Here is a 24,465-nt window from a genome sequence, read left to right on the forward strand (position 1 = left end):
ATGTCAGCTCTACAAGCGTTAAAAATCGTAATAACGAACTTACCCGCTACTGCAGACGACCGATACGAACCACGCGAAACAGAAGAATTAATAAGCTTCCAAGTAAAGAATAACACAGCCCAAGAAGCTCAGCTGACACAGGAGAACATTTCCAAACCAATAGTCAGTCCGGGTCTTGTTTTTCATTGCGGAACACTCGCCCCCGCAAGCCTCATCTAATTCGATTTGTTTGTTTTTATTGCTGTGGATCTTGTCACTGTTTCAAGCAAAATAAATTGAATGAAAAAACATGGGAAATAATCAAAATCTCGATTAGTATTAAGATGAACAATTTCACCTTAATATAATAGTTTTACATTAAACAAAGGAATTTCTGGAGTAAAGTACAAGCAAACCTAATTAGGGTAAAACAAACCAAGTTACGGAACGTATTGCCACACTTGACGGCAAATTATGCTTTGAAAAAAGAAGCCGAAAAAAACCTTAACTTACTCGTAATCATGACACAGTACACAGTCACGCACATTGCATGCATTTTGTCTGTGATATCACAGTGACACCTTAATTTGAACAATCAATCATGGAATTTAATATCATTTCTTCATTTTAAACGATAGTTAAAAAGTTTAGTTGTAAAATTCCTCTTCCTTGTAAATAAAAATTCCAGTTGTTTACAATTTCAGTGCAACCGCACACAAATTCGTTTGCCCACTTTGCTGTAAACACTGCTTTGCCTTAACAAAGATCGGATGAGGGAAACGATAAAGTCAGGTAAAGCAGGCGTGACAAACTTAACTGTAAATTGAAGCATTTTCCTATTGTATATGTTCTGTGTTAAATCGACGAGAAAGAAAATAATGTTGTCGACAAGGATGGCAATCCGGTACGGTACGTATTATATGGACCGTACCATGTACCTCAATACGAAGAGCGTAACCTACCACCGAACTGTACCCAATGTCAAAAATTGAAACGTATACCATACCATCGTACCGGTACGCAAAATCGTACAGTACTTTAAAATAAACCAATCGGAACTAGATTTAGATAAGTTTTATGACATATACTCTATACTCTCAATATACTCTCAAGGGAGAGGTGTCTGAACTCTAAACAAGCTGCCCCACTACAACCAGCTTATTCGAACTAGAAGGTTGATGTGTTTTTTACGATGGGCTCGTGCAGCGACATTGTATTATTTTCAACATTAGTTTTTCAAGTGAAACCATTGCTGCAAAAGAAATTACAACAGCAGCTAGCTTTTTTAACTAACTTGAGAATCAATTACAAATACCGAGTTAATTTCTGCTTTTGTCATGTGCGTGTTTTATTAATAGGCCTACAGTGCGTGTAACCCTCCTTTTGCATAGCGGTGAGCCCTTAAGCACAAAATATTAGGCAGTGACGTCATAAACTATTGTGAGTCCTCTTTGTACAGTGACATTGTGATGAAATCATGCCATACACAATTTTAATTTGAGTTTCAGACAATTATAATTTTATCTGCAAACGGTAACGATTCAAAAATGACCGTTTAATCAACAGTAATTATATGCGTACCAGTACGGTGGTACGGGAGGCTTTTGGTACGGTGGTACGCCGTAGTGAAGAACCGTAACATCGTACCGTACCCGTACCTCAGCTTTCTTTGCGCACTGTACCTACGTACCTTACATTTTGATGATTTTGCTGCGTACCGTACCGTACCATCGTACCGTACTGCCATCCTTGGTTGTGGTAAATGTGTCGCAAAGTAAAATCTGACAAAGAGTAGAAATAAAATCTTTTAAGTTCGGGTTTGTATTAATGTAATAACTTACTAATCCAGCTTTAGTACAAATAATTTCGAAATCTGAAGGTTAAAATTGATGTCGGCCTTATACGGCTCTCGCACTTGCCAATCGAACCGACGACAACCACAAAGTCGCTTTTGAGTCCATGAAGGGAATTACCAGCCCATGGTTCTCGCAAGTGTCGTCATTTGATGGTGTTAAAGACAAAACAAAGCTATCAGGCAGTATGCGGAGGAATCAATAGTAACAAGAAGTTCACAGAGTCCAGGTATTGAAATGTACACGATTAGTTCCAACATAACCCATGTACTTCACAATATGAAATATTGTACTTTACAACACAGCTCGATAATTTACAACAATAACCGCCCACAACTCCGCCCGTCACACACAAATTCAATGGTTATATACCGTGCCCTATAACATGTTACCACATCGCTAAAAAACTGGGTTATAAAGACTTAACCAAGTTCATCACCGACACCACAACCAAAACACCATTACTGATTGCTGCAAATTTTCATTTTTAATCATTCCACGATTCTGGGAAATTGTAACTAACATCAAAACCTAAAATTATTTTGTTTTATTTTTTGGTATGTTACGCTAATTGGTAGTAAGGTGGTAGAGCATTTATTAACACCGAAACGGGACTATAGCAATGCGGTTTGGTTGCTTGTCATTAACTTGGCGTTACTTGTGACGCCATACAGAGACGTGATATCACACGCAAACTGGGCTTGTCGTTTCATTATGGTTTATCGGAAACGGTCACAAAGTTCAGGAAAGTTTTCTGTTCAGAAAACATAACCAAATTAGGCAATGGAGCAAGTACTGTAACCTTTGTTTCAATTTGCGAACGAACTTGCGCTTGTTTGTCATAATTGTGTTGGGCAAACAAAACTTTACATGCTGTTCGATAAAGGTTGTTTGATTCGATCCTCAAACTGCGACAGAAACGAAACAAAAAAGTTATTGTAATTACCTGGGCATGGGACATAGCTGATGGAAAAACATTTGTCTACATGTAAAAAATTAAGAAGAAATTTGATATTGCAAATTTTATCACTTTAACTTAGGAAGAAGTATTGCCTTTACTTACCTGAGCTTTGCTCATTGCCTACGTGACAAGCACGAAAACACACAAACTGTTTGCTCTCATAAACCTTGTCTGATGGTATTGGGAAATGCTTGATGATGCAATCCGCCGTGAGTTGGTTTGTGACGTCATGTCAGCATTGGCGATTGTACTCGCACAAATCTATTTAGGAAAATGTCTTAAAACTGGAAATATAAGTATTTGGCGTCACCTTAACCGAATACTAATACGGTAAAACAAATTTTATGTAAGTTTTTTTTTAATTTTAAATAAATGTTTGAAGAGGGTTGCTTACCTAATTTGAGGGTTGCTTAGTGACTTTTAATTACGAAAGCTTGATTCCAACATTTGTTTAATTTACGTATTCAAATGATTTGTCTACATGAAAACAAATTTGTCTACATGAAAAAAATTATATTGCAAATTTTATCACTTTACCTCGAGAGAAAAATTGCCTTCATTTACATTAGCTTTACGAACTGTCTGCGTGGCAATCATGAAAATACACAAACTGTTTGCTCTCATAGTCTTTATCTGAGGGTATCAGTAATGTCGGAGTGTTTGTAGTGTATAGGAGCGGTGTGTTTGTAGTGTAAGGCCTGTATGAAGCGTTTGTTAAAACTGCCTTCACGTTGCAACGAACAACGGAACAACATAAAAATAAAAAGTAGAAAACGAAAACCACGATACGCATAAGCAGTTTTGTGGCATTACTGCAAAGGGTTGGACACATTAAAAAGAAGAAAGACAGGGCCTTCATTCCCCACCCTCGTTGAAAGACGCTCCTCGTTGCAACCCAGAAATCAAGCACCGGGCGATAGGTGGCGCCATACTTAGTAAACTACTTCGTGACGTCATGTCCGCAGAGACAGAGGTTGAATAAATTTTAAACATTCTTAAATTTACACAATAGATAGATATCCGAAGTTGGTCTCGCAAGTTTAACCCGGGTTGAAAAGAGCCTTAGGGAAATTAAACGCCGGAAACGGTTATGACAGAACCAAGTACAAAAATGTAAAAGCATCGAGCCAATAAACGATAAGATGCATACAGTTTAATATTTTGTGGTGGTTTATGTTGAATGTCCCACTTTACTCCCTATTATTCGTTTAGGTCAGAAGTTTCAAACCTTACTGTGATGATATTTTAAGCAACTGGTAACAGATAGATGTAGATGTCGGTTTTTACACCAACCAACAACTACTTAGGCTTTTTGTCACAAATTACCTGACGATCTTAAAAAGCAATATTACTTTTTATTATTTCTCTGTTTGATTCATGACTAAAATATAGTTTATTAAGCATTTGAAGTCGCATGCTTACAAATGCCGCATTTGCCAAGTGAAGCAAAGTCAAATACCTTCTGTCCAGCTACTTTTGATTTTTGCCAGATACTGCCTTCTCATAATTAGAACAGACCAACTGCATCTGGTCGACACGCCGTTTGTCCACTTTATCAGTGAAACACAAGTAGCTTACCTCTTGCTAACCATAATACACTATTTTTACCCAGCACCTAATGAAATTACAACATTCGGACAACTACAAGGCCAGTACCCATCTAAACAAACACAAATATCTTGTAAGAGCAAGGCAAGCCACAATTTGTTTCTTTCAACTATGAATAGTTTGCGGAACAATAACAGATTGTCTAGCACTGGTGTTAACATGAGCTGATAGTATCTGTGGCGAATTTAACTTTTGACACAAAACAAAGTTCCAATACTCGTTTGTCACTTGCGAGGTTAGTTTGATTTGAATGGGCATCGGCACGTAATGGCAGGAGGGGTGATTGCTCTTTCAGCCCTTCGTTGAAAAATTTCCTGTGGGCGCCCATGATAGTTTTGTCGCTTTGTTTCCCAATTGCGAAAAATGGCGGAAAAGGTGATTTTGCTTTAAGTTATGACATCCACTTTACTGTTTGATAAAAATGCTTGAAACATTTTCTAGGTACCCAAGTTTCAAAACAGTGTTTTTAAGAGGGTTAAACGTTGAAATTGATTTACAAACTTCAGGTAGTAACCGACTGCTGCCAGTCAAGTGCTAAAAAGTCAATGATTGTCAAAACGTTTTTTTCCTTGTAACAAAACCTGTTTGCACACACTAGTGAGTAACGGTTTGAAACAACGACGCTAAACTTAAGTTTTCACCAATATCGAAACGAAAAGAAAACGCCTTTTTAGTTGTTTGACGATGACGTGCGGATTTCAAATTTCCAAATCCCCGTTGGTTGTTTGACGCAAAAGTCATTAACTGCTGAATTGTTAGATCAGGGGTCGGCAACCTTTTTTGCTCTGCGGATCGTTTTTATAAGTGAAATTTTATTGCGGACCGGTCGTCAAAAAACTACAAATATTTAGCAATAAAAACGCTTAAATTAGTTTATCCTCCCCGGGATACATAGGCAAAATGTTTTACAGCATTTAACCTGAAAAATTATACGGCCCGGTAACGAACTCCTGGCGGACCGGGCCACGGACCAATAACGAACTCCTCTGGTACCGGGCCACGGACTGGCGGTTGCCGACCACTGTGTTAGGTAATCCGCAAGATCACATAAAACGACGTCCAGCAAAAATCTGTTGTTCTGTGGGAATTTCAAGGTACATTGAGTAACCATAAAAACAATGATGCCGAAAAAATATACAAAAGTTTGGCAGTGAAGAATTGTTTAACATTCGCAAAAAAGTTTGATTATTTGTTACACCTGAACGTGTTCGCTGCTAGTTTAGTGGAAAGTTAATATTTGTCTAACTTTATGGCTTGTACCAGCCGTTTACTCGGCAACAGGGACAGCTTGTCAGGCGGAATTTTATGTGAAAGAAAATTCGCCTGAAGATTTTATAAAATCTGTTTCTTGTTGTTGCAGCAAAAGAAAGGCGCAGAAAATTAGAGAAAATAATAAGTGGCATTGCATGTAAAATTTCCAATGGCTTCAATAAACGAAGTAAGTAAATTCCAGATGATATGAAAACTATAGACGGACGAGAATAAAAATTAGCACCTTTAAAATAGCGACAAGTAGGATTAAAGACCAGCCCACTTTACTTTAAAGGTCAGAAGTTGATTAGCGTTTAATGCACTTACATATTTAAAAAAAAAGTTTTTAACCGTCTTAGGCATTCAAATAAACAAAGAGAAATGTTCCTGCATACTTACAACGGTATATAAACCACGCAAAGAAGAAAGACAGGGCCTTCGTCCGCCAACGTCGTTGAAAGACGCCCCTCGTTTCAACTAAGAAATCATAGCGAACTACCTCGTGACGACATGTCAGGAGGTTAAACTAATTTGAAACATTCATCAAATTTACGCAATAGATAGATATCTTTGGTCCACTCATATAAGTTGGTCCACTCATATTTTGAAAATTTCCGTAGACTCCGGTTGAAAATTGCCTTAGCGTTTTCATACTTTCTGGTTGTTTTTTGTTGAATGTCCCACCTTTTACTCTCTACTATTCGTTTTGTTTCCGCTTATGTCAGAAGTTTCAAACCTTACTGTGATGATATTTTAAACAACTGTCAACAGATAGATGTACGAACTTGGCCAGTGTGCAGGAAAACGTTTGTTTGTGAAAGCAACCTTCGCAGTTGACTCTTGTGTTTACAATGGTTTGCTGCTATACTGCGTTGCAATAGTTACACTCCGAAAACAGCAGAGCCAATAATTTTGTGCAAAAAGGCATAAAAATGAAACAAATTCTCTTCACTGTTGTTGCAAAACACAGAAAAGTATAAAAAACATTCAGTAGCATTGTATGTAATTTATTCTACCATGGCTTAAAAAAAATGAAATAAATCAACTTTGATAGTTTGCAAGACCAGTAGTAAAAAGTTGTTTCAACTATTTTTTGCAATTTACAGCTACAAGAAATTGCCAGTGGTGACATCACATGTGACCTCGCCTCATTTGAGGCCGGTTCAGGAGGTTTCGGAGAGGTTTTAGTTGGATACCATGAGGGTCTACAGCAAGAAGTTGCTATCAAATTCTTTACCATTACGGGTGGACCACGGGAGAAGACGCGACTTGAGAAAATGTAGGTTGAAACCAAAAGTATGTGTTACACACAAAAACCATCACAAGTGGAATGTATGAGTATGATCTGATTTTCCATATGTTTTCTTAGAATCAAAGAAGAAATGGCACACTTGTTAAAAGCAGATCATGAAAATGTCGTTCGAATTTTCGGTTACGTCAAATGGTCTTTTGCAATGGGCATTGTAATGGAATACTGCAAGTGCGGTAACTTAAAAGAGTTACTCCTCGATACATCCATTGCACTGGGCCTTGCTGTGCGCATTCGTTTCTTATACCAAACATCATCAGGGATGGCTGCATGTCACAATTTACCCGACAAACGTTTAATTCATCAGGACCTAAAACCTGAAAACATAACCCTTACTGAAGACCTCCAATGTAAAATAATTGACTTCGGGGCCGCCGAACTGGCAACACACAGTACTTTGGCAACTGTGAATCCTTTGGCACGAAGTAAGAAAGAACCACCTCAATACACTCCCTACTACACCGCTCCTGAAAAACTGAAGGACCCAGCCATGAAAGCCAAAAAGGAAATCGACGTTTACTCGTTTGCAATGATAATTTACATAGTACTTTCTCGCAAAATTCCTTATCCGTATCTGGAAGGAGAACAATTAAGGAAGCTTTTGCAATTAATTGAGAACGGAAAAAGACCAGACTGTCAGGAAATACAGGGTTGGCTGCAAACTTTAGTTGGTGAAGACAGAGAAATCGCAGAGCAACTCCAACTACTGATGAAGCGATGCTGGGATCAAGATCCCACAAAACGTCCCACAATGACTGAAATATCGGAAACATTAAAATCTCTGTTGGAAAGGCAAAATCACGAAAATCTACTTTCTCAAATAGAAGGGGTTGCCAGGGAAATGGTTGTCAACCAACCATCCACCAACGAAAGTCAACGTGTCCCGCTTCATTATTTCTCACCAAGGACTAGACGTTTTGAAGGTAACCTCGAATACTAAACATAAAAAAAGGCTTATGTACAATTTTGTTTTTGAATTTTCAGTGCCCTCTACCACGCCTAGCGGCACAGGAGAACGACCTACCGAACAACATTCACGTGAATCTATGGAGGGGGCACATGAACAACAGTCTACTTTTTCTCAGCAAACAGAAATTCCCACCAGTAGATGGTCACAGCAGCCGGGTATGAGATACGTTGGCTCTTTTGAACTTGCAGTTATGCACATAAAGTTGACAGTTGCATTGTGACCATTAATTGTGTGGTAAATGTTTGGGCTCCTTTGCAGGAACAGAGGCTACTCAGTTACGCTCCATAGAAACCACACAAACAAAGTCATCATCTACGGAAATTTCAAGGGTTATCACCCAGTCCAAGCAACCTGGTATGAGACAAACTGACCCGTTGGAACTTGCACTTGTCTTGAAAAAAAAAAAAAAAACTAAAAAACTAAAACTAAAACATTTTTACTTTTATGTCAAAAAATATGAGCATTTTCATTGGGCCTTATTACCTTCCAGACCTAAACACCTTCAGGTACCTTATCTGTTGGGAAGTAGTCAATAAGAACCGAAAGCTGTAACCGTCCGCGGCCGGTGTCAGAATTTTGTCTTGCGGCAAATAATGGTTAAAGGCTCTAACTTGAATCTGATCTCTAACGTTACTGCAACGAAAACAGTTTGTAAATTATATTCGAACAACAAAACAAGACCGTAGATAAATTAAAGATTCTGACATTGAACCACCAACGTTTCAGTGACCCCAACATCAGATAACACAAGGGGACAGTCAATTGAACGACCAGTGGGCGCGCAAGACCAAGCACATAATCACTCTCAACATGGGGAAATTCCCACCAGTAGCAGGTCACAGCAGCCGGGTATAAGATACATTGACTTGTTGAAATTTGTAGTTGTCCACATAAAGTTAACAATTGCTTTGTGACCGATAATTTTGTGTTACATTTTCAGATTCCATCGAAGGAACAGAGACTAGGGAGGCCCATACATCCATAGAAATCACACAACCGAAAACATCATCTGTGGAAGTTTCAAGGGAAACCCCCCAACCTCAGCACCCGGGTATAAGAAATTGAAAACCTAATCGACAGTGTTTGCGCCAAGTTGTGACATTTAAACACCAACATGTTTTAAGCGCATTCTAAGGTCATCATTGTGTTTAGATTCCAGCAATCCTGCAAGTACCGGAGTTCAACGTTCCACCGAATCTACAGAGGAAAGTTCCCATTCCAGCAAATCACCACAGCAACACGCGGGTGATCCAATAGGGGGCGCTCAAGAGCAAGTATCACCTTCTTCTCAACAAAGGGAAATTCCCACCTATAGCAGATCGCAGCAACTTGGTAAAAAAGTTTTCACATTAAAAAAACGATTTTTAAGTTTTTCGTTGTGTTTAGATCAAACAAGACCTGCAAGAACCTTGGTCAAAGAAATTCCCCATTCCAGCAAATCACCACAGCAACAAGCGCGTGATCCAATAGTGGGCGCTCAAGAGCAAGTATCACCTTTTTTTCAACAAAGAAATATTCCCACCAGTAGCAGATCGCGGCACCTTGGTAACAAGTTAACAAAGTTTTACCAAAAACGATTTTAAAGTTTTTCGTTGTGTTTAGAACAAACAAGACCTGCAACCTTGGTCAAAGTAATTCCCCATTCCAGCACATCACCACAGCAACCTGCAGGTAAACCAATCACAAATAAACACGTGAAAATCATATGAATACTTCTGCTATACAGGTGAAACCTCAACTTTGCGCAAAGCGAAGCGAAGCCTTCGGAAGCTCTTTGGGTTCAAAACAGAAAAACATTCAATATTAAGTAAGTAAACATTTAGTAAAACGTTTAATATAAAAAGTAAATAAAACACGGGTATTATTTTGGTTAGTGGTTTGTATGAATAATTGAACAACTGTATCGTTGCAAAACGTTTTATACACCCGCCTAACCGTCGTGCAGTGGACGCAAAGAAATCATTCACTTTATCACCATAAAACATGTTATCTTACAAGACCAAACATCCTAGCACCACATGGAGAAATAAGCAGAAGGGGGTCAGCTAAATTTTCCATACAGATTAAAAACTAAAACATGATTCTATGTCCCTAATTTGTGATGCTTTGGTTGACATTTCCGGCTTTTACAACCAACCTGTCAATTTTGACAAAATAAACAGCGTAGACGTTTATCCAAAAAAAAGCTTGTACATTTTTACACTTATTCGTTTTCAAGTGTACAATCGTAACTAACATGTACATGGAAAACGAAGTGCGGTTTTGCACAACTGTTTGCAAATTAGAAACTGTCCCAAACTAGTCAGATCAGAAATCCAAATGTGGTAATTGTGTTAAACGCCGTCTTTTGCACACCAAGAACTGTCGAGATGTTTTCTGTATTCTTTTCAACATAGACTGACCTCGTTTAAAAAACACACCACAGCACCCAAAATCCACAGTTTACTCTAGGCCAGGGCTCTCTTCCGCAGGACCCTAGGGTTCCGTACAACTCTTTTAGGGGTTCCCCGAGCTTTATTGTACCAATTTAAAAATGCTAATATCATTTGTGGCGAAGAGCAACGCTCGCCTGTACAATCTAGTTAACCTTGTCTTATAGTTTACCACATTTAGTTGACCCATTGATCAATTGTGACGTGATAAACCAAGCTTTGCTACTCTGTGGCCGAAGTGTGAGACTAATACAGAAACGACAAACGACCAATCCAAGTAACATGGCAAATCGTTTCAGTGAATCGTTTTATTGAAGTCAACTTATGGTGTCGTAGGCAACAGAACAATCTGGGGGTGCCGTCTATATTTTGTGACTTTTAACAAGTTGTTGAATAACAAATCCAAGATCATCTGCTATTCCTATTTCCTCAGTAACACTAGGCGTTACTGATGTGCCAAAACTGCAAATGTTCTGTTTGGTCGAGCACCGAGCATCTCACGTTAAAGCCCGGTGCTCGGCCGAGCACGCTCGGTGCGTTATGACGTCACAAAAACTCACCACAGCAACCTGGAGGTAAATCAATCACAAATAAACACGTGAAAAATATTTAAAAGCCATTGTGTTGGTAAGATCCCAGGTTTTGGTTTTAAACAAAACCTTACACAGTCTGTTGAATATGAACGGAAAAATCCAACTAATTGGGAACAAATTTCTTTCAACTCTCATGTTGTAAGTCAATGTATTTGAGAAAACGAACTATTAACCGTGGACACAAACGGCCAATTTGTTTTTGGAGGGTGTAATATATCTGATGACGTAATCATATATGTTTAGTTTTGATTTTATAAAAATACAATAGTACAAAAATAATAATAATAATAATAATACTGATGAATTATTTGTGAACAAACGGCGGAAATGCATACTCTATTAGGTGACATTTGGTTACAACTACATTCTAATTTGGGCGGATTAATTTATTTTGTATTTGTACGCGCTCTCTGTTGTGATAAGCCTGTATCATTTTATCATTAAATTTTGCCAATGTTAAATTTCTTACGACCCTCTATAACATCAGTCGGCAACGCGAGGCGGTCAAACAAACCACCAGCTAGCGCACAAGAGCAAACACAGCCCCCTTCTCAACAAGGAGAAATTCCCTCCAGTAGCAAGTCACAGAAACCGGGTATGAGATACATTGACTTGATAGAACTTGTTGTTATCCCAGATATGTTATTGGTCACATGGAAACAATTCCAATGAACTTGAAGTTTTCATCGAACGAACTTTTTCGCTTGTTATATTTTTGTTTAGCTAACTTTATCAGACACGGTAATGAAAAACGCCCAACTGCACCACAAGAAGAAATTGCTCATTCCAGCAGCACATCACCGCAGCAACCTGCAGGTAAACCAATCACTAAGTCACATAATTATCGGAGCTTGTGTGCTGGTATCGAAAGCGATGAGCATTTTTTTAAATCATTCTGGTGTTAACAATAGAATTGTTTGTTGTCAACGGCACATGCCCCGTCAACTGGAAGTTACTTTACTAATTCTAGCTTTTTGTTGTTGTAAGGTTGTTCGTGCAAATTTTACTTTGTGTCTCGACACCGATCATTGATGTTTATACATCATGACATCGATCGAAAACTTTCGCCTCAAATTTTCTATTTTGTTTTCTGAATACACAAAGCAGTTTGTTAAAAAGTAAATATTTGTCTAGCGGCAAGTGATACTTAAAACATTATGAACCGTCAAATCTTTTAAGGTTTGATTTATGTTAACTTTTGGAAAGCAAACAATGTTATGACGTGAATTGAGGCTTTTTTGTTTTGTTCGTTTATTGTGTCTGCGCATGCTATACTTTGAAAGGTGTCGGCGCATGCTGCAGTTTGAGAGGTCACTTGCGGAAGTGAAGTGTCGCTATCACGCGCCCACTCTAAAAAGATACAGGATGTCATCTTTTATAGATTGATACCTACATCATCTTTTATATCGATTTCAATGGAAAAGGACCGAACGCGAACAGGGTGGTACTCGGGGCGAAAAAACCCACTGAAACTGTGTTTGTCCTCTACGTCCCTGAGCGGGTATGGTCTCCAAAAGTGGGACCAAAACATCTCCCACAACCCTCTGCTGAATGATGTCAGTGCAAACGTACAATGTAGATAAGCCATCGGTAACATCGCACATGCCCGAGCTATAGTGAATACCCGACCAAACAAAGATTGATCAAAACCTAAAACTCGTCAATAGTTTGCAATTAGACACACAAGTGCGACGCGCGTAACTTTTCTTAAGGTCAGTGTTTAGAGATAATCAAAAATAGTTCCTTCCAGTTCAACTGTATTCATAGAATAAATATGAATATAAACAACAGTACCACATTAACGCATTGTACACTTATGACGTCATATAGCATTGCCTAACTTGGGGTTTACTGGTTGTGACATTCAACAAAAGAATTTTTTGAAGTCGACTTCTTACTGGTGAATTGTTTGACAAGGGGACTAAACCGAGTTTATTGGACCCGATTCCTATGCGATCGCGTAAGGAAGCTGCGTGACAAAGTGTGTGACCGTGTTTTGGGGATAAAAACGAGCACTACTGTTGCTCGCTACTGTGGAGTGTATAGGTGCCCTGTTTTTGCAATCAATGTTTGACTGCACATCGATTGGAGAGTGTCGCCCTTCAAAGACGATCTACACCACCATAGCTTCCGACCAGAGCCGGCAAAAAGTACTCTACATCATAGTCTATAGACCGACCCCCCTTTGGCGGAACGTCCGTTCCGCTTGCGTGGAGAAACAACTGGTACCTGTAAGATGTCACCTTCACTTCTTATATTTCCAAGCAAAGTTTTAGGAACGTTGGCCTGGTGTAAAGTCGTCATGAACCGATCCCATCCAATAGGACCTCCTGTTTTCACCGTCTTGCGAATGATGTCGTGGACCAGGTCTTCGATGTTACTCCTTTAGACCGTTTCACCGTTCACAACTAGCTGTCCTGATGGTTCAAAGTCGACATTGGGACTTCCTTCTCCAAACGCATAATTCGTTCCGCTTTTAGCTTGAAAGTCTTTGGTGCAGAGGCGATGATGTGCTTGACAATCTCCTGCTTTCTCTTGTTTATTTCGAAGCTTTCTTGTTTTCGTGTTTCGCTCTGTCGACCACCGAAACGATTAATGGCGTATTGATAAGTTCATCGTTGTACAAGCGGAATCGTTGAAGCGCTTGGTTGTACAGTTTTACTTTCGACTCCAGCTCCCCAGGTCCGTCGACTATTTGGTTCATAGCTTTATCCAGATCACTCATAGTATTTTCAATTAGAGTTGACAGTATGGGTTTCGTTTCTTAAAGGGCTTTTAAAACTCGAGGATCGACCAGGGCGAGTTTTTGAACTTTTTTCATTTCTACTTTCCTCCTAGCAATCCCGTAATTGCTGGAAATTCAGTCCCGATTAAGGGTGCCAATTAGGCGGACAAAAATCCTCCGCGCTGGATAATTTTGGGTTTTCGCTTTAGGCTCGTGGATTTTTTTCCCATTTCACGAAATCCTTTCTTGTGGCGTCGAAGTTTTCCCCGTTCACTCGTTGAGGTTTACGTTGCCTATTAAAACGTTGTGGTAGCATTCAGAAATGGGGTTAATCAAATCGTGATCAGCACGCTTTATAATCGCATGGACAAGCTTGGGTTAGGCGTTGCACAAGGTTGGCAGTAGGGGAGCTTGTCGACAAAGACGTTTGGACATTTTACTTTGCTACGCAAACAAACTGCGTCTCGCCGCGGAAGATGTTACTTTTGAGCCGAAACTTTTCCGGGGTGGACTGCTTGAAGTCAAGAAGCAAATGACCGTGTGCGTGGGAGGTAGCGTTGCTATATGCCGCCCAGGAAATACTTGTTTTGCATGGTGAATGAGTTGAGTAGCATCTCTTGTTTTTTTTGAATACCACCAAGGAATGAGCGTTCAAGCTGATAGTGCGGTGCTCTTTTCCCTTATCAAAGATGTTTTGGACAATATACATGACACTCACATTTTTTCTTGTGACACCCCTTTGTAAACAGGTTTGTTACATTTGTATTACACTCACTTATGAAATCATCAATCACAAGCAAGTTCCGCTCAGAGGTATTTAAGTCTATGGCAAAGCCCTTCACAAAATCTACACCACTGATGCTCTGGTAGGCCGATTGCCACTCGCCGCAACACCAAACCACTCTTTGTGGGGATGGAGAAATAAGATTTTCCTTGATCAAATCAAAACAACTGGTTGGACCAGATGCAACGCAAGTAAACGGATTAAGAAATTCTATGTCGACAGCACCAAGGGTTAGTTAATAGCTCCTTGCGATCACTTTTTTTTCTTTAAAACCACCAAATGTTTTTCCATGTTGAAGTCATCTTTTATAAAACTAGTACTATTTTCACTTTAAGGTTCACGGTAAAAAGATTTAATAGCTCCTTGGGATCACTTTCTTATAATTTTTCTCAAGAATTTTTTTTCTTTTTCCCCTCTTATCACTTGTACCCATTTTCCACTCCACATTTTTTTTCTTAGGACGGCATTTTTTCCTCCTCTTTTTTCACCTCCAAGTTTCAGGACATATCTTCCTTTCTCTTTTTTCCTAGCACTTTTTTCCCCTCCTCTTTATTTAAAAAAATGGTGCGGAAACGATCACGTACATAGTGCTCCCATAGCACACCCTTAACTACTTATGTACAACAAAAAAGTGTTGAAGACAGCGGATCGCCCTGTCTTACACATTATTCGATCCTAATGTCCCGCGACAGAGAATTGCTGCTAATGCTGCTCGTATGTCGAGCATAACAACATTTTATCCAGTTCATAAGATTCGGAAAAAAAACAAGCAAACCCAAAGACAATTAATACAGGATAAATATAAATCCAGTCGAGAGTGTCAAACGCTTTCAAAATGTCTAGTGAAAGTACCGCCCCCGGAATTTGATAAAAATCACGACTATCCATGATGTCAAAGAGCACGCGAAGGTTATCGCTGATATACCTTCCTTTCATAAAACCATTTTGATCTTCGCTAATTAAATCCTCGATATGAGATTTAATCATATTGTTAATGACTTTTGTCGTTATTTTATTGTGTTACATAGGAGTTAGGTCGGTAATTAGTTGTGGTTAGCGGATCTTTTCTCGGTTTGGGGATGAGAGTAACGACTTCTTTAATTTGGCTTGGACTAAATTTACCAATTTTTTTAGTGTAGGACCAGGCATCGGCAAGTAGGGTTTAATATCCGGCCGGAATGTCTGATAAAATTCGGCCGGCAAACCGTCCAGGCTCAGGCACTTTTCTTTGCACTTTGTGAATTGTACCACACATGTTTTCTTGAGTAATAGGGTTATCGCTTTTTTTAACCTGTGTCGATTTTAACTTAGGGAGGTTTAAGTTCTGCAGGAGTATTACCGGATCTGCAGGAGTATTACCGCGAACTAATTCGTCTTCAATCGCTTTTATAGATAGTTCGAGTTCGTTTTGACGTGCGGTGTTTTCCTTTTTCACCCTTGCGCTAAAACCAATTGATGCGCCGCGAATAACAGCTTTAAGACCATCCCACTGAGTGTGAGGGTTATCGTGATTCGCAGTGTTGGTTTGGGTATAATCGCCAATTGTTTCTTAATGAGCTCCACGTACTGTCTATCGTTTAACAGGCGCATTTTAAGTTTCCAATAACCTCCGCCGCGCGCTTGGGGCCGCAGCACCTGGGCATAAGAAATTGAAAATCTAATCGACTGTGTTCGCGCTAACTAGTGGAATATGAACACAAACATGGTTTAAGCACATTCTAAGCTCACCTTTGTGTTTAGATCCCCTCAATTCTGCAAGTACTGTAATCAAACGCTCAACCGAATCTACAGAGGAAAGTTTCCATTCCAGCAAATCACCACAGCAACACGCGCGTGAACCAACAGGGGCCGCTCAAGAGCAAGTGTCACCTTCTTCTCAACAAAGAGAAATTCCCCCCAGTAGCAGATCGCAGCATTTTGGTAAAAAGTTTTTAAATTAAAAAAAAACGACTTTCCAAGTTTTTCGTTGTGTTTAGATCAAACAAGGCCTGCAAGAACCCTGGTCAAAGAAGTTCCCCATTCCAGCACATCACCACAGCAACAAGCGCATGATCCAACAGTGGGCGCTCAAGAGCAAGCATTATCTCCCCCACAAGGAGAAATTCCCACCAGTAGCAGGTCGCAGCAGCCGGGTATGAGATACATTGACCCGTTTGAACTTGTAGTTATCCACATAAAGTTAACAGTCGCTTTGTAACCGATAATTTTGTGTTACATTTTCAGATTCCATCGAAGGAACGGAGAGTAGGGAGGCCAATACATCCATAGAAATCACACAACCGAAAACATCATGTGTGGAAGTTTCAAGGGAAACCTCCCAACCTCAGCACCCGGGTAAAATAAAATAAAAAAGCTAATCTGCTGTATTTGCGCCAAGTTGTGGAATATAAACACCATCATGTTTTAGGCGCATTCTAAGCTCACCTTTATGTTTAGATCCCCGCAATCCTGCAAGTACCGTAGTCCAACGCTCCATCGAATCTACAGAGGAAAGTTCCCATTCCAGCAAATCACCACAGTAACACGCGCGTGAACCAACAGGGGGCGCTCAAGAGCAAACATCATCTTCTTCTCAACAACGAAATATTCCCACCAGTAGCAGATCGCAGCACCTTGGTAAAGAAGTTAACAAAGTTTTACCAAAAACGATTTTAAAGTTTTTCGTTGTGTTTAGATCAAACAAGGCCTGCAAGAACCTTGGTCAACGAAATTTCCCATTCCAGCACATCACCACAGCAACCTGCAGGTAAACCAATCACAAACAAACACGTAAAAAATATTTAAAAACCACTGTTGTAATGGTAGGATCTCAGCTTTTGGTTTTAAACAAAGCCTTAGACGTTCGGTTGGATTCAAACCGGAAAAAATTCAAATTTAAGTAAAACAATTGGTACATTGTTAGTAGTCGTGAAGAAATTTCTTCAAACTATCATGTTGTAAATCAATCTATTTGATAAAACCAACTATTACCCGTAGACACAAACATCGATTTTGTTTTTGAAGGGTGTTACATTTTATGAGGTCATATATGTTTAGTTTTGATTTGATAGAACAATACAAAAAAGGACAATAATAAAAAAAAATTGTTTAACTATAATAACTATATTTTATTTTGTGCTGACTTTATTTGTTATGTATTTGTGCGGACTTATTTGTTATGTCCTCGTACCGCTCTCTGTTGTGATGTCGGTATCATTTTTCAATTTTGTAAATGTTAAATTTTTTAGTACCCTCTAATACATCGGTCGGCAACGCGGGACGGTCAAGCAAACCACCAACGGGCGCACGAGAGCACATACAGCCTCATTCTCAACAAGGAGAAATTCCCTCCAGTAGCAAGTCACAGAAACCGGGTATAAGATACACTGACTTGTTAGAACTTGTTGTTGTCCTAGATATGTTATTGGTCACATTGTTGGATATAAATTTTCACTAAATATGCAGCTTTTTTACATTTTTTGATCAAGTCAGACAAAGTGATGACAAACGCCCCACTGCACCACGAGAGGAAATCGCTCATTCCAGCAGCACATCACCACAGCAACCTGCAGGTAAACCAATCAAAAATAAACACGTTGCACATAATTATCGTGGCTTGTATGATGATATCGAAAGCGATGAGCATTTTTTTAAATTCATCCTGGTGTTAACAATAGAATTGTTTGTTGTCAACGGCACATATCAATCCCCCGTCGACTGGCAGTCAGTTTACTAATTCTAGCTTTTTGTTGTTGTAAGGTTGTTCGTGCAAATTTTACTTTGTGTCTCGACACCGTTCATTGATATTTTTACATTATGACATCGATCGAAAACTTTCGCCTCAAATTTTCTATTTTGTTTTCTAAATGCCCAGAGCGGATAAAAGGTATGGAAGTTAATCCTCCGTTGCCAGTTTGTTAAAAAGTAAATATTTGTCTAGTGGCAAGTGATACTTAAAACATTATGAACCGTGAAACTTGGCATCAAATTATTTTTGGACTGGTTTTGTTCACTTTTGGAAACCAAACAATGTTATGACGCGAATTAAGGCCCTTCAATCACTTTTTTTTAGCTAACACACACAACGATTTGTCTTCACAAAAGCCAACAACGATTAGTCTTCAATTTATGGGATTAATTTTTTTTTAGACATTTCACATTATTCTGCATGGTTTTAACATTTCTACATTTCTTTTATTTTGTACGTCAAAATAACAATCTTTTGCTGGCGATTGCAAACAGTTTAACACCTATATTTATGGTGATTCGGCGGCACAAAACACTTTCAATCCTGGCACTAACGGTTTCTTAGTATAGCTGTGTATTATTATACTCACAAAACACATGAATACAATTTACATAGTTTCATTGCACACAGCGTAAGAGGTTCACTCATCAACATCAGTAATAACAAAACCATGAAAAGCCCAGAGCTTGAGACGAGGCGTGCACAACCTTTGGGCTATCGTCAGCCGCATCACAAGTCCTATTTTCACCAACTGAAGTAAAGATTACAGAAGAAAAGAAATAGGATTTAACACATAATCTCCTGTCTTCTCCAGCCCAAAAATCCATTTTAATTTCTTACTTAATCAATAACTTACCAGAACGATTTATTGCAAACAGCCATTACTGTTTATGACGTCATCATCTACTAAGTTTCGTAGTCGTTTGCTTTCCGTCTTGCACTGCAGTTATCAACTGTTTCGGTTGCCAAAAAGTAAGGTACACATTTCTTCCAGAAGTCAATCGATGATTTCAAAGTAAGCAAATGTCTTTCTTGTTTCTTTAGTGGAGAAATGGCCACAACATTCGCAAATTATGCAGCACCGTTTTACGCAAAACTGTGTGAACTTTCACCCAGTCTCCGTGTATGGCTCCCACCTGTCCCGTATTTAGATATGGGTATGGTTTCAAAAAATTTTACCCGCGTATATTTACAGTTAATTATTGTTTCACTTCATTAGAGCTCGATTACGTCGTTTACGCCCTTTTGAAAATTGAATTGCAAACTATAAAGTCATAAAATCAAAAGCTGTAATCTACTTAGCACTGAAACATCTCAATATCCATTTAGGGGTAGATACTTACAGGTTAACAACCACTGCTCTACACCGTTTAAGTCGTTGATCATAATCACTTGCATTTTTATTTAGATCAAAGTGGCGGCTTCATTCAGTTCGTACAAAAATATGTTGATTTATTAAAAACAAAAAAGTATGACAAAGCAAAAAAGACACAACAACAACTTTCAAGGTCATTGGACAGTCAACCAGGGGTCACTGCGGAAAACCTTGAAGAAAAGGGAAAGAAATGTAGAAATGACGGAAAATATTTGCAAGCCATTTTGTTTTTGGGTATTGCTGCAAATTTCTATGTAAAGAAAAATCCCCACTCCGCTGTAGCGAAAAGTGTGGCAGAGTGTGCGTGGGAAATTGAAAAAACCGTCGAATTTTTTGTGAAAAATTCTAAATTGTCTTCGAAGACGAAAAACAAGGAAATCGTGCGCTATTACGTGATCCCACTGATGTGTGATATGGTTCAGCAAATCCGCAACCTTCAAATCAACGAAGAAATTCGATGTTTAAAGCAGGTTGAGTGTTTGTGTAACATTGAGTGGTGTCAACATTACATTGGGGATTTAGCATCAAAGGAAACAACAATAAAACTTGGACTTGAACTCATGGAAACAAGGTTCGGGAATGAAAGTTCAAAGTATAAAATCTATGGTGGTTTGTTGAACAATCTTGGTGCTGTTTTTGTCAAAACTTCACGAATCAAAGAAGCAATTGTATATTACACAAAAGCAATCGAAGTATTTGAAACAGCTGAGGATTTAACTGAGGGAAGTCAACGGGGGGAACATATTGCAAGTAGTGAGCGGGGTTTGAATTTGGCAAAGCAAAGTTTAACAAGTTATTGCTAAACTATTATTGCTAAACAAATTCACATTTTCATTTTAAATAAACTTGATGTTTGATTTTTTAACTTTGTGCACAATCTCCGTATTTTGGTGATGATTATTTGTACAAATGTAAAAATAAGCTTTCACTTAAAATGTAAAATGGTCATAAAAGTTTTTAAGGAACATTATTTATTCCGATAAATCAGAAAAAAGAAGTAGTTGAAATGCAGAGTTTAGTTAATGCAAAACAGTTACAGGTTTATTGAACTTACAAAAATGTTGTTTGTCATAGTAAAAGGTTCTTAGTGAAAGAAGAAAATGAAATTTATAAAAATTTGTGGTTACAGACAAAACTTACTGTGCATTATTACACTTTTTTGGTTATCTATTGGTGTTATTATTAGGTTGAAGCACCTAACACACAACAATCTGTACATTTTCAAACCAATAAGTTTCCACAAGTAAACTGCAACACTCGATAATTATCAAAAGCTCGAAAATGCTCACATTTATTACCAATTTCTCCATGAACCTTGCAAAAGTAAATTTGTAATTAAAACCATGCAAATGTACTTAATTGTATAGTAACTGATAGCTCTTTTTTCTTAATAATATTGGAAACAAAAAGAAAGTTAACAAGTGATAGCTAAAAGAACAAAAGTTAAACATTTATAAAAATAGTATGTGTTGTTTTTTGTCACCAACAGAAGCAAGGCAAAAATTCAAAATTCATTAAACGAAGTCAGAACTCAGCTTCGTAAATCTTGCAAGTGTAAAACATTGTCAGTTTAGGACTGGTATAAGCTTATATGTCACTACCTTAATAACATTCCTGGAAGATAAAATAATCAGTCAATACTTCCACACAAATTATTTTTGACAAAAACTGTTGTCACAGGTAATACCCTTTGAAAACCTTAGTTCAAGTTTTATCTTATTATTACATAATATCCATTTGATATCCAGTAAAAACCAACACAAACCAAGTTTTATTTAACAAGCTTTCACTCCGGAGTGAAGTTTTTTACTTGTATTATTAAAACTCTTCACACTTGGGGGATTTGGCATTGAGGGAAAAAACAATAAAACTTGGACTTGAACTTGAACTTATGGAAACAAAGTTCGGGAATGAAAGTTCAAAGTATGAAGTCCATGGTCACTTGTTGAACAATCTTGGTGTTGTTTGCGAGAAAACTTCACGATTCAAAAAAGCCGTCGAATATGTTACAAAAGCAATAGAAGTTTTTAAAACAGCGGAGGATTTAACAGAGGAAGAACGAGGAAAATATATTGCAAACAGTCGGAAGAATTTACAAACAAAAAACAAACAAACAAGTGATTAAGTTTGTGGCAAAACAAAAAGTTTTTGTCAGTGACAAAATTATTGCTGAACAAATTCACACTTTCATTTAAACTAAAATTTCTGTTTGATTTCTTGACTTTGTGCACAATCGTTGTGCTTTAGTGACGATTATTTGTACAAATGTGATAAAAAAAACCAACTGCTTAAAATGGTGATGAAATTTCATAATTCCTCGTTTTCACAAACGTTTCAGAATATTTGTCACAGAACCTCAGTTCCAACATAAAATCTAAAAAACTGAAAAAATGCAGAGTTTATTTGCAACAAGAATGTCATAAAAATATCAAATTTAAAAAACTTAAAAATTTGAAACTAGTTTTTAACATATTTAACATGTTTAACAACGTGGAACCAGTCAAGTTGGGACCTAAAAGCTAACCACTCGTGTTAGGGAAAGATGGTGGGGTTCAACAGAAAAAGAAACCACCAAAAGAAACCTTGTTGGAAAGTTTCCGGCGCCAGAAGACAGGGTGGAGCACAAACATAGTGACGATAGAGCATGATAGCTGTACAACATGAGAAAGTAAAACCAAAAAAGGGGAAAACAAAAAACATTATTTAAAGTGTGTCAAAAATTCAAGCTGCAAGCTGCCTTGAAAGTTGTAAAATATTTCACTATGTGAGGGAAATTGTGGGTTGATGGTGTTACACACAACGATTGACATGTTATAGCATGTTTTATAAATTGTCTACATTTTATTCAATTTCGACACTGTTTATATATGTAGGTATTAGTGGGGTAAATATTTGAGCTAAAGCATAAAACACAAACATCGATATCTATAAATGACAAATCCTACAAGCCATAAAAAAGTTTAGCCAATTCCGAAACTTTTTAAAAAAACTCACCTATTTTAGAGGGGCTAGTGTGGTAAATGGGGCAAGGAGGAGATCAAAATAAGTACCTCAACGGGTTGGAGGCAGAATAAACGGGTAATGCACAACAAAACACACAAATGAAACAAAATGGCCGATATGGTAAACATAAACACTAAAAGGTTCTGATTGGTTTCCGTTGTACTCGAAAGAATATGTACACATATGTACTCAAGATACTATAAAATTGCAAGTGAGGCAAAACCCTGTGTAATTGGGCCGTATAGTACCCAATCAGAGGCTTGTCCGATAGATAACAAGATAAACCAGTTAAATTTAAGATTGATAAGATTTAATTCTAACATGTTTTGGTGTTGTGTGGGGGAAAGAACCTAAATACGATTGAGTTTATTCTGCAAAATGCATTTATTTTTTTGTTTTTGCGTTAATAAAGAAAGATATAGCTTAATGAAACCAGTTTCAAAATGTCTTCTGGACCAAATTTGAAAACTTTCTTCCTTAAATGCCACAGGTAAACATTTGAGTTGTTTGTGAGGACAAAATCTGAAATAACTTAAAATATCATTTAAATGTGTCGCATTATTATGTTGTGGTGACGCATGTCAAAGAAAACCAATGTTGGTCTACTTGATAGCACGTCATTGATTAAATGGTACAAAATAAACACTTCATATTCGATAAAATGTTTCGGGCAACAATATTTTATTAATACAACTGGATTTGTGATCAAGACCGAAACACCGTTGAGACGTCAAACTTTCGAATTGATTGACCTTTACCAAGGTTCTGCAAAACAACAAAGATTATAATTCGTCTATGATCAGCTCCTTATGTTACATACCCTTGGTTTTTCTCCTGCTTGTTGACCCTTTTTATCAGCCATTGCTGCATCTTTTTCTTCGGAGTATTTACCTTTTTCTTCAGACGTGTCGCCGCCTACGTCACCAAAAAAGGAAATATACTTCATGCATTTATTGGTTAGTTGTGTGAATTTATTTTTAATTGTCTTAATATCCTAACCATAACCTATGAAAATGAAGTTCAGAAATGTATACTTTCCATGAATAGTTTTAACGAATCTGCGATACCGAGTCCTGTTTTGACTTGAAGTTAATTCTTTTCTAGTGTTTAGTACAATGTACTTCAATTTTGTGTATAACAAGTCATGCTCTGAATATTCGGTTCGTCAAATTTATTCAGCTGAATGAGCAATTTTTTACGAAAGTTCTGTTTCGACCGAACAATTCGTGGCGATTCGGCCGAAACTGTCATGTTTACGAACAACCTTTCATGGGCAAATCGTGTCTTTTCTGCATTATTAAATAGAGAGATTTGTCACTAATACATGTTACACTTAAAAGTTTTGCCATCGGTTGTGTAAAATTTGCAGTGTTTCCTACTATGCAACACAAAGTAGGAATTACCGTAAAGTTTAGGAACTTACCAAGTGCGTACATTTTGTATTAAAACAACCACACGAAATAAAATAAAATCTGTGTACATATGGACTATAAAGATCAGTTTGTTTTGAAGTCTTTTGTTTTGTCATCACATCTTCATTCTTCCAACTCTCATTCTCCTCATTCTACATCTCTATCTTTTTAACATCCCTGCTCTTCATCACCATGACAACAGCCAGGATGAGAATGATTAACAGTATCAGGCAAAGACTGGATAAGAGGGAGATCTCCATCAGTGTCTCAAGACCTCTGTTGGCCTCTAACAAATAGGAGTAAGTGATAAGTTTCGGATATTAGTTTATTTCTTTATGAGGACATTTTTTTATTCTGCGTTTTAGAAAAGAATGGAAAGCTTAAAACGTTTTTAAAACACCCTTTGTCCTTTATCAAACTCTCGATGCTTTCATAGTAGGTTTTCAAGTCACACTTTGCAGACTATAGTACAACAATATATGC

The 24,465-nt window shown here is 37.9% G+C and overlaps 2 protein-coding genes and 2 long non-coding RNA genes across 4 annotated transcripts; 2 read left to right on the plus strand and 2 right to left on the minus strand.

Annotated features, from left to right (window-relative positions):
* LOC145212235 (receptor-interacting serine/threonine-protein kinase 1-like) lies at positions 1-7,671 on the plus strand. Its single transcript, XM_080080285.1, has 4 exons — positions 1-162; positions 6,759-6,931; positions 7,022-7,505; positions 7,630-7,671. Exons 1-4 carry the CDS (start codon positions 1-3, stop codon positions 7,669-7,671), a joined length of 861 nt encoding a protein of 286 aa, XP_079936411.1.
* LOC145214667 (uncharacterized) lies at positions 7,639-21,758 on the plus strand. Its single transcript, XM_080083244.1, has 10 exons — positions 7,639-7,884; positions 7,946-7,993; positions 8,703-8,780; positions 8,872-8,982; positions 9,084-9,263; positions 9,318-9,389; positions 9,658-9,742; positions 13,631-13,638; positions 19,601-20,320; positions 21,625-21,758. The coding sequence occupies exons 1-10, from the start codon at positions 7,671-7,673 to the stop codon at positions 21,690-21,692; spliced, it is 1,584 nt and encodes a 527-aa protein (XP_079939370.1). The 5' UTR covers positions 7,639-7,670; the 3' UTR covers positions 21,693-21,758.
* Positions 16,684-17,254, minus strand: LOC145214551 (uncharacterized). The gene is made up of 2 exons (XR_013857067.1): positions 17,162-17,254; positions 16,684-17,077 (listed from the first exon to the last, which is right to left on the minus strand). It is a non-coding gene; the product is annotated as an uncharacterized LOC145214551 (long non-coding RNA).
* LOC145214668 (uncharacterized) lies at positions 21,743-23,546 on the minus strand. Its single transcript, XR_013857097.1, has 2 exons — positions 23,391-23,546; positions 21,743-23,335 (listed from the first exon to the last, which is right to left on the minus strand). It is a non-coding gene; the product is annotated as an uncharacterized LOC145214668 (long non-coding RNA).
* Between the last annotated feature and the right edge of the window lie 919 nt (positions 23,547-24,465).

This window comes from Phallusia mammillata, chromosome 2 (assembly GCF_965637545.1).
Source record: "Phallusia mammillata chromosome 2, kaPhaMamm4.hap1.1, whole genome shotgun sequence".
In the NCBI taxonomy this organism is placed as follows: Eukaryota; Metazoa; Chordata; class Ascidiacea; order Phlebobranchia; family Ascidiidae; genus Phallusia; species Phallusia mammillata.